The sequence below is a fragment of the Akebia trifoliata genome, chromosome 4 (genome assembly GCF_017979445.1).
Source record: "Akebia trifoliata isolate Shusen 1 chromosome 4, ASM1797944v1, whole genome shotgun sequence".
NCBI lineage: Eukaryota > Viridiplantae > Streptophyta > Magnoliopsida > Ranunculales > Lardizabalaceae > Akebia > Akebia trifoliata.
This window is the reverse complement of record NC_141378.1, coordinates 8,297,136-8,308,470: the sequence shown is the minus strand read 5'-3', so window position 1 is coordinate 8,308,470 and position 11,335 is coordinate 8,297,136. Positions and strand designations below refer to the sequence as shown.

General features: G+C 35.5%; 1 protein-coding gene across 1 annotated transcript; it reads left to right on the top strand.

Annotated features, from left to right (window-relative positions):
• Window positions 1–8,711: 8,711 nt before the first annotated feature.
• Window positions 8,712–11,096, top strand: LOC147403499 (thaumatin-like protein 1). The gene is made up of 3 exons (XM_086439093.1): window positions 8,712–9,075; window positions 9,217–9,889; window positions 10,597–11,096. Exons 1-3 carry the CDS (start codon window positions 9,009–9,011, stop codon window positions 10,799–10,801), a joined length of 945 nt encoding a protein of 314 aa, XP_086295219.1. The 5' UTR covers window positions 8,712–9,008; the 3' UTR covers window positions 10,802–11,096.
• Window positions 11,097–11,335: the final 239 nt, after the last annotated feature.

Genomic DNA, 11,335 nt, shown 5'->3' with positions numbered 1-11,335 from the left:
CAACTATGAGGAGAGAACTATGCGAATTTTCTTCTCGTAGACCATGTACCATTGGACACGTGGACATGTTCTCCTCTAAGGTAGCATATTTCCCAAAATGCCCTAATTCTAATCTTTGTTTGGCTGTAGTGTAGGCCAGCGTCTGCTCCAACTATATAATCAAATTCGTATATTTCTCCTTTAAGGACGTGGATCAGACCTAAAATACGATCAATTCTGATCTCACAAATACAGGATTAAATAAAGGATTTGGTTTCAAATAAGGATTCGACCCAACTACAATTCGATTTGATAAATTGTCACATTGTTCTGGATCAACAATCTCCCAAATTCGAAATTAAATGATATGTCCAATCGGGTCTGGATCTTAGAGGTTCGTTTGGATCCATGTCCATCATTACTATTTGGAGCTTAGAAAATTCCAATATCAAATATAAAAGTTAGTCACTCACCGGTGTTTAATAATTGGGTGGTGAGGCTAATAGGTTTATTAAACCTTTGGATGTTCCTTGAGATTCACAGCTTTCTTCTATCTAGTGGCTCATTGATGCATCGATAATCTTCAATCAAATTGTGATTTAAATTGGAGACTAAGGCCCAGTACTATCCAATAAGTTCAAAGTCAACCCAATCGATGTTGAGGAGATGATATTAGTGCTATAAAGTGTAAACAGGTCACATCTTTAGAGATATCGAATTTATCAATAATCAGATCTAATGATGTAACTTATATTGTACATATCCATTAAAAATTGTTATATATATATATATTATATATATATATATATGTTGTCCAAGAATTACGACACATTAGTGCTGTCGGCGGGGTGATTATGCAATTGAAGTTGCCCATCCATTGGAGGCCTCATACACGATCAACAGTACAAAACTATCAAATTTTATCAAGGGAGACGTATGAAATCAGGATTTATTATTCTATTACTGTAATTTCATGATTCTTGAACTTAAGTCATAGACTTCTTGTAGAAATCAAAATTGCAAAATGACCTCTACATTCCCTCATAAACTATAAAATAAAAAATATTACAAATTCTTAAAATTTATAAATGGATCCCAAGCATTCAAGTTAGGCCAATTGATTGGGAATGACACATCAAAGCAAGAATATAGATTTCTCGAGTAAAACCCATGGTCTACATTTATTAAATTGGTTTATTATTAGACATTGGACCACAAATCCATCAAAATAGACACCCCATGATTGATTTATTAAGCCTATCAACGTGGATTGGCCCTATACCTAAATAGTCTAGTAACGGGCCTTACACCTACGGGGGTGTCTATTTAATAAAATGGGATGAATTTGAGCATTAAAGCATTTAACAAACGCCACTAAGTGAATCAAATAATTAGAAACATATTCTCATCATAGATCTATCAATGCCAAAGCCAATGCTGTTAGGGATTTTAGATAATTTCTTTCATAAAATCTAAGCTCACAATCCATCATCTAGGAAAGAACCAAATTTTGGAAGACATTTCCAATCAGAAAAAAAAAAAAAAAACAAAGGTTTTTATGGATTCCCATGTTTTAGAAAAAATTTGCTTAGCTCACAGAAATCTGGGATCCACCAATCACATGTAACCACGTGTATTGCATGGCATTCCTGATTTATACAAATACCCTTATTAATTACAAAACCACCCTTGCATGGTTGACGTGGCAAGCACTGAGGATTCTATGAGCACTGTGAGCGGAAAAAAAAAAAAAAATGACTCCCATGTTTTATGTAGCTACGTATAGTTCTCTAATAGTTAAGCCCAGCCCACATCTTTATTGTGCTGAAAAGGCTTGAGATTAGCCCATTACGATGTCAAGAATGGTTATTACTAGGGTTGGCAATGGGTTGGATAATATCCACTTACCCAACTCATCCTACCCGAGTTATTCGGGTATCGGTATAATTTTTTTATATGATTAAGAATTTGGATAAATTTATTCGTAATTATTTTTATCTGAATATTTTTAAGGTTGGATATGGATATGCGTCCTATCCAATCCGAATATCCATGAACTCCATCCATAGAAATATATCCTTTCTTTAAATACAAGACCATCCGGGCTATAGTCCGTGAACTCCAAAAAATAATTTTGCTTTATATACAGAACATCTTACTTGGGCTATAGTCCATGTATTCTTGGGCATAGAGTTACTCAAGACATGCTCTTTGGGCCCTTATCACTAATTTTTTGACCCACATCTTGGCAAACCTTCAAAATAAAATCAGCTTGATTGATAATTTCTAGCAATTGGAGGCTTGGACCTTTTGGAGTACTTCCCACAAATACACAAAATCTAAATTGTTATAGATTATAATCAAAACAAGATCATCGTGGTCACCAAGGCCTTATCCCAAGGATTTGGTTTTGACTAAACAAATCACATTCCCCAATTGCACTATGTTGAAAGCCACATCTTCTATTATGAAGTGTGTTCACATCTGTCATCATTAATTATCTCAATCTATGTACTTTGGATATTCCTCTTATTGTTTTAGAACCTTCAAATTAAATCTATCTTCTAATTGAGGTAATTGTAATTGTCCTTCACCGCACCTTTAGTTCAAACCATCTTCAACATATTCAAACCATCTCATTTGTAATTTTCTCTTAGTCTATCTCTTATTTGAAGGTGTTCTTTCAATTTGTCCAACATTCAGTTTCATAAAACATAGTTGGTTTTACTGATAAGTTATGAAAGTTTTTTATTTGATATATCGATGAAGTAAAACTCTAGAAGTGCATTCTCACTTATAAAACATTTTTTTGCGATCTCTCCATTGTTTATAATAGACACAATGTAAAGACTTGAACAATGGAAATACAGGGTTCAAGTTGGTAAAACGTCATAGCATGACATGAAGCCATGAACTAAGTAAATTAAGAGTGGATTCATATTACGAGTAGACAAAATTTTTACACCAAATTGCCAACTTGGCGTTATCTTCATATTTCATGGATTAGGTATAAAAACCAGAAGCAACTTAGTATCCCAAAAAAAATTTTGCTCGCAGAGCTCCCAGAAATTTGGGATCCACCAATGTAATCACGTGTATTGAATGACATTCCTAATTTACAAAAATACCCTTGTTAGTTACAAAATTACCTTTGTATGCTTGACATGGCAAGCTCTAAGGAATCTGTGAGCACTGTGAGCAAAAAATGACTCCCATATTAGCATCCACGTCACATATATACTTCATCTTTGACCTCTTTTTCAACTCGTTTCTACTTTCAAATTCTATTTAGCTCGTGAAGTAATAGCGAAGAAGCCTTTATGGGCTTTGATGTAAGGATATAGATACCTTATTTGATCTTTATCACAATTGGTTTTCTTTTTTTTGTATCAAATTTGGTAATTAAGAATGTAAAAAGTGGGAAGAAATTGAAGGAGAAGCAGACCCTTCTTTCTAAATTAGAAGGGTGTGTTAAAATCAAACAGTGGGGGTGATGCAAATCTTTTGATAAAGGGGAGAAGATATATAAAAGGGGATGATGGTTTCTACAAAGCAAAGTGGAAAGATCTTATCCTTATAAAACTTTATACACTACATATAGACGCACACATCATGCATGGTCATCCAAATGTGCGGTTTAAACTTTAAAGGACCATTGATTCTTAAAAGTGGTCAAAAGGAAACCCTATTTATAATTTGATACTTGCAATCGTATCCACGAAGAAATGATAGTATCTTCCCTTGGAAGAACCATAGCAACGTAGTCCCAAGGACGAGATCATTGGATGGTACGGTCCTCAATATTTTGTAGAGTCGTGATGATATAACTCCTCATGTGGCATACTCAAAATACTCTCCTGACGTGGCATGTGTTAGAACTATATTTTTTTTTGCGTTGAGACACACATTTGCACATCCCTATAATTTTGTGCAGTTGTGTATCCCAAGGAAAAAAGATCTATGGTTCTAACACATGCCACATAAGGAGAGTATTTTGAGTATGCCTAGTGAGGGAGGCAGAAAATCATTACTCTATTTCATAAAGTGTGAATATCAAGGATTTCAGAAGTTTCGATCATATTTTCAAAACTTGTCGAGTCAACTCGAAATTCAGTTGGGTTGAGTCAATTGTACTTCGAGGTGACTTGGCTCCAAAATTTTGATGGACCAACTCGAAGCTAGGTCAGAAACTTAGATAGGTTATTAGGCTATGTAGTGTGTATAACATTTTTGTAAGTGCTGATTTTGTAACTCAACTTGATGGGGTAATTCAAAAACTCATTGACATGGCAGGTGCAAGAACTGTATAATTTTCCTTGGGATACACAACTGTAATCACCGTAAAACATGTGCAATTGTGTATCTTGAAGGAAAAAATCTATGATTTTTACAGGGTACACGTCGGTTGAGTTACAAAATCATTACACTATTTTCGTAGAGAACAAATAATAAATATTTTTGCACCATGCGACAAGATTAGTCACCCAAATTGAGTACACCACAAACTGGTGGTTGCATGCCTATCCAAGCAAAGGCCTGTATTAGGTGATCTTGTAGCATAGTCAAATTCTGTGGAAGTGATGTACAACAACCTCAATTTGATGAGAAAAAAGTGATTCGAACAAGACAAGGACCAATATAAATATTAACGCTGTGTTTGGATTGAGAGAAATGGAAAGAAGAGAATAAATGAATTTTTTTCAATTTCTCTTGTTTGGATTGTTAAGTGGGGAGAAGAGAAAATAATTAGAGAGAAAAAAAGATGAGTTTTTTTTCTCTCCAAAAGGGGAGAGAAGAAGAGAGAAACATTTTTAAAATATTTTATAATTTCAATTTTGTCCCTAGATCACTTTTAAGATATTTTAAAATTTTAAAGTTCTTTCTTGTCAATCCAAACACGGTGGAGAGAAATTAAGTTTTTCTTCTCTTCTCTTCTCTTTACTTCTCTCATTCCAAACATAGCTTAAATGATGATCGGTACATAAATGAAGAACTTTAAAGACAAAGGCATGGAATTCACTAGCTAAATTATGTTACTATGTCGAATTTGTTACTAACTTGATCATGAGAACGTTATAAAATGATATTTTGGAGGAGAGGTGAATGTACGTAATTAAGGTGGAGGAAGGAGATGCTGTATTTGGTGGAAGATGGAGAGGGAAAGACGACACCCATATGACTAATGAGCTAAGAATATGCCACATTGCAGAACCATGGAAAAGTTATTTGTGACATATTTCATTGTTAGTTTACAATGGTGGCGTAAGTTAACTAAAGTGTTCGACTGGTGCATTTTAGAGGGACCACGAGATTCCCCCGGCAACTTCGCGAGGTTCAAGATGTGAAAAAGAAGAATGAGGGCATATGTTTTATATCATAAAAAAGTAGGGGCAAAAAGAAGAATCCTATGCTTTGGGCATGTGAGGCCATAATTAGGGTACTAATGAGATCACAGTGCGCCCCCACACTTCTATCCATGTTACACTGCACCCAACTCTCTATCCAACTATGACGTGGACTTTCCACAATGGGTCCGACTTTGTAATCAATGTACACGTCAACATGACCCCATTTGACGTGGATCACCATCAGCATTTTCTGTGGTCAGTGTAATGGATGTTAAAAGCAATTGACTATGGTCCCATCTTTTTTTTTTTTTTTTTGATATAAAGGGTCCATGATGGGTCGGATCCACTTTTTTTCTTTTGAACATTTAAGGCATACGGGTCACATGATATACTATAACATGTGTAGGTCTCCATCATAACTATTGTGGGTATAAAATTTTCATCTTTTCCATTAGAGCAACTCCACTGAAAATAGACATAATTGCTAGACATTCTATTGTAGAGAGCAATTTTAATGTTTTTTAGATTTTCAAAAAATTCAACTTCACTAAAGTGGCCTGCCAATAAGTAGATAGAGAAAGTCACTCTTTCTTTATCTTTCATACTTTCTCTACAAAAATTTGAAGTAACGAGCTAGAGCCAAAGTGTATTGGAGTCCCTCCTTAAAGATCTGACTCTACAAAAAGGCAGTTGAGAGAGGATGCCTCTCGCAAGCCCTTATGTGTAAGAGTTGCTATGTGTCTCTCTCCATTAGTCAATTAAGATTATTTGTGGATCTTTCCTCTTTTTCTTGAAAAGAAGGGGATTTGAAAAAAACTCCAACGATCAAATCAAATAATAGATTAGATGTTTAAATAAGAGAAAATTGCAGTATAGAATGTGTCCGTGAGAACTCTAATATATTATTAGATTTTTGAGAGTTGACACATGATCAAATGTACACAGCTTGACATCTAATTGATTTCATACTAAAATGATGTGATCGATCATCTAACACTCTTTACTATACTCTACATATGGTCATGCCCATGGGTCCTATCTTTTTTCTTAAGTCTTCTCTTGACCAGGGGCGGAGTCAGAATTTAACTCATGTGGGAGCAATGTAAGAGTGAAAGTTTTTTTGTGAGGGCAATGAAGATTGTAATTTTTTTTGTGGGGGCAACATAACAATGGAAACTGTTTTGTGGGGGCAATTAAGAGTGTAAAACAAATTAGGATGTAATAGTTCATTACTCCAAAGAAGGTTTGAAAATTCTTATGGGGGCAAGTGCTCCCACTCTAAATCCGCCCCTGCTCTTGACGTATGATACTTGGTGATGGTGGCATAGTTTTCCTACTCTAATCATCCTTTAAATAATTGGTTCAACGACTTATCAATTGTGTTCACAAGATTTAGGATTGATCAATCACATGAGTCCATGTGTATTGAATAACATTTTCTTTTACAAAATTATCAAAAAAGTTTCCTCAACCGTTATTTAACTTTACAACATTGCATGTGCCGCGCCTTCCATCAAAATTTGACTTTCATCTCCAAAATCAGCTTGATTGGCTAATAGAGTGTAACGTTACCAACTCGTGTAGTGGTAGGATGAACCAATGGCATGATGCCACATGTATTAAAAAAATAAAAGGGATTGATTAATGAAGAGAAAATTTCGGAACAATTTATTTACTTATTATTTTCAATACATGTGACGTCATGCCAGAGTCATTTTTCCTCAGACTCCTTAGTCAATGCTTACCACCTTAATCATAGAAGGGTAGTTTGGTAACTAAAAAGGGCATTGTGGTAAATTAAAAATGCCATTCAATACACGTGGGTAAATTTGATTGGTTGGTATCAAATTTCTGTGAGAAAAAAAAATCTATCATGTTTTGGTTGAATTCATTAATTAATTATTATTGACATAATGGGGAAGAAGAAAATTAAGCGGTAGGGCACATGCTCAATTTCATTAAAAAAGCCAAACGAAATTGGGATATTAATTAACGTAATCTAACACTTTAGTGATGAGACATTCAATTGTATTTCCCCAAGTACCCTAGAGTTTATTTGTGGATCTCAACTCTCAAGTGGGTAATATATATATACATACGATCCCGAGTCTTACATTAAATTTGATCAAATGATTAAAACAATTTGTTGAGCTTGATTAGTAAAATATTGGATAAATCATTTGTATAGTTTGGCCCACAACAAGGGAAATTAATTACATCCTAACATAGATCCCTATGTAACATGTGTAAGGTTAAGAAGTAATGCATATTTTTACTCATATAACTGCTACTTTCAAGTTGGCGAAAGATTTTTGGGACCATGATAATCTCTTGCTACATGTGTTAATCTAATTATTCTTTAGTTTTTTTAACTTTAGTCTTTATATATGATTTTGGCTAAAATTTTATTTGTAAATCTAAGTGACGGTGTATTTTTTGGCAGGCAAGACTTGGATACTATAGAAAAGAAAATTTAGTTAGATTCTATTGGCACATTAATTTTTTACTTACAACACATCAATCCTTTTGGAATTATCCAATAATTATCTACATATGATTTAGTGTGCTATATGTAAAAAATGGTGTGCTAATAAAATCTCTAAAAAACATTAAGGGATTGGTGTTTGATACATAACTTCATGAATTAGAATGTTACAAAAATAAAATATTGATTTACTATAGATGTTCTCTAATTTATTTTGTAGTAATGATTTTTGGCATCCCCTCTCTCAAACACACCCCCATATGCCCTCTGATGTGGCATGTGTTAGAATCGTAGATTCTCTTTCCCAGGAAACACAACTACACATATTTATAAGGATGGTTGTGTATCCCAAGGAAAATTTATAATTCTAGCCCATGTCACGTTACGCATGTCACGTTAGGGGATGTAAAAAAATCACTACTCTTTATTTTGTATAATTATAAGTTAATTTCTAAGTCTACTTCAAACAATCCAGATTAAAGTTTCTATGACGAGTCCTTCGTCCCAAAGAGTTTACTTTGCCCTACTCTTTCAAGACTTATGGAAGATTAGATACTCTGTTTGACTCGACTGTGCTATACTTGTAAGAGTTGCTTCATGTCTGAGGTACCATTGTTTGGGCCAGCAATGTTGAAAGCTACCCAACTCAATCATGAAATCCTTCTGTGTAGGGTCCAAATTCAATCCAACTTCTTCCGAGTACAACAACAACTTAGTTTGTTAAGGGCAATTTAGTACTTTAATGTCATTAACCCATTGTTAAGTAACAAATATATTGCAGATGATAAAAACGTTGGACCTTGGGTAGGTTAGTGATTTGAACATGACCATAGGAGAAAGAGAAAAAGGGACTTTACAGATTGCTTTATAAATAGAGATGCGGAGCAGCTTATATGATTTCTCTCCCACTCAGGCTCTCTCTCTCTCTCTCTCTCTCTCTCTCTCTCGCTGAGGTACCACCTCAACCTCTTCTTCATTCGTCTTCTCTCGCTGTCATCTATCAAGGCAAAAATCCCAATCTTGACTACCTCCCATTCCTACCTTCTCTACCAACCCTCCAATGCAACAACTTTTCTTCACTTAGAAGAACAAGAAGAAATAATCCAAAACAGAACCTACCCATTTCACCAAACCTTCTTGACCTTCTCTCAGAACCCACCAAAAGTAAAAAAAGGAAACAAAGAAAATAAAGCCATATGGATCTGTTCTCCCCTTGGTATTCTTATCTGTTCTTCAGCATTGTTTTATCAGTAACCCTTAAAGGTAAAATCTTATTATTATTTTTTAATCTAAACTTTTATTTTTTTGAATTGTAGGTTTTCGATTCTGAGAGATCTGGGTATCTCTCATATTCTTTCTAAATTTTAATCTGATAAATCTCTGTATTTCTCTTGGGTTTCTCAGGTGCTTCAGGAGCTTCATTTACATTTGTAAACAAATGCGATTACACAGTTTGGCCTGGAATCCTTCCTAATGCTGGAACCCCAAGCCTAGGAAGCACTGGATTCGAGCTCCAGAAGGGCAGTTATACTTCCTTCCAAGCCCCAACAGGCTGGTCGGGTCGGTTCTGGGGCAGAACCGGTTGCAACTTCGACGGATCAGGTCAAGGAAGCTGCAATACAGGCGACTGTGGTTCGGGTCAGGTCGAGTGTAATGGTGCGGGAGCAGCCCCACCCGCAACGCTCGCGGAGTTTACACTCGGATCAGGTAGTCAGGATTTCTACGATGTTAGCCTCGTTGATGGGTACAATCTACCAATGGTAGTTGAAGGAACGGGTGGGTTAGGTACTTGCGTGTCGACTGGGTGCGTAACCGACTTGAATCGGCTTTGTCCGGCTGAGTTGAGGGTTGGGGAGGGCGAGGCGTGTAAGAGTGCGTGTGAGGCATTTGGTAGTCCGGAGTACTGTTGCAGTGGTGCGTATAATACGCCTACCACGTGTAAGCCTTCTGTGTACTCAGCAATGTTTAAATCAGCTTGTCCAAGATCGTATAGCTACGCCTATGATGATGCTACGAGTACGTTTACGTGTACTGGAGCGGATTATACGATCACTTTCTGCCCTTCTTATTCAAATGGGTAAGCGGGTCGGGTTCTTGGGTTGGTTTTCTTTGTCTAATTATCTTAGACATATCCAATCGAGGTTTTGGTAAATATTTGAAGATTTTGTTAACATGAACTGAGGACACGAGTTAAGATGCATTAATACATCTAGGCATTTGAGGGCATTTTAGATAATAAAAATATCTTTGAAGGTGTATTTAATGCATTTTAACATGTGCCCTCAGGGGGACATGTTAACAGCACAGCACCCACATGTTCCCCTACTATATTTTCAAATTGGTGACATGTCCATTTGAGATTTTTTTTTTAAGATTAACTAAAATGATTCAAATGCCCTCATTTTCAATCTTAGGTTTTATTAACAAGATTGTTCACTTCTTTTTTTTCTTATGGTTTGATTAATTATTTGATTTATTGTACTATTTCATTTCTAAAAATAGTACACATAGAATGATTTTGCCAAAACAAGTAGAGGTTTTAAAAAAGAAATCAAGAATTTATGATCGACTTTTTGGCCAAAAGGTAAAATATAGGGGTATTTGGGTCATTTTCATTAATACATAAGGGGTATGTCATCACTTCAAAAACACGGGGGTATCTCAAATAATCACAAAAATCTGGAGTGGAGTGACTAAATTACCCACCACCCTCCATTTATTTATTTATTTTTGTTCCACCAAATAATGTGAAATAATTGTAACTCCTCCTGTATTGATCTACAGTCAGAAATCTTCAAGAGATTCGACACCAAAAACAACAGGGACCGGATCCGGATCCGGATCAGAAGGGGTGATGCTGGCTGATGGGTCATGGTTAGAAGGTCTGGCCACTGGAGACACAACAAGGACTCTTTCTACTTCTGTTCTTCTGTCCTCACTCATTGCTGTTTCAATCACCAATTTCATCCTCTTCAATCTGTACTTGTAGTCTTAGTCTCTTTTGAGTTTTGACTATATTAGTCTAGTCTAGGACAGTTGAAAAAAAAATCTAGATTGTAAAACAACCCATTTCAAGATTCCCCGAATATTTAATGTGGTTTATGTATAAATACAGTATAAAAAGTATTTTATTTGAGGAAATACAATGTGTTGAGTTGAGGAAGTATAAATGTATAATGTGTCCTCTTTTTTTGTTGTTGTAACTTTTAAGGCTCTGTAGCTGAGATGCTAAAGCAAAGAAAATGAATAAAAGAACTCTTTCGGGATTAGAGAAAGTGTTTGCTTTAATGTGGATCTGAGTGAGATGATTGTTGGGTATATAAAGATGATAACTTTGCTGGAATTGCAAGCCTGGTGTGGTTTGTCTAATATGGGGAGGTGATGATGGATTTACAGCAAGGTGAAGGTCCATGCAATCATTTTAGTCTTAATTTTAAAAGAGGGTTACTATTACCACACCAACATTTACTAACGCCACACCAACTGTGTTCAGTTCTTTGGTGATTTATATAGGAATTGGTGT

Coding starts and splice junctions, on each gene's coding strand:
- LOC147403499 (XM_086439093.1), top strand. CDS start 9,009: ATGGATCTGTTCTCCCCTTGGTATTCTTATCTGTTCTTCAGCATTGTT. Junction 9,076..9,216: donor TTTATCAGTAACCCTTAAAG/GTAAAATCTTAT, acceptor TGGGTTTCTCAG/GTGCTTCAGGAGCTTCATTT. Junction 9,890..10,596: donor TGCCCTTCTTATTCAAATGG/GTAAGCGGGTCG, acceptor ATTGATCTACAG/TCAGAAATCTTCAAGAGATT.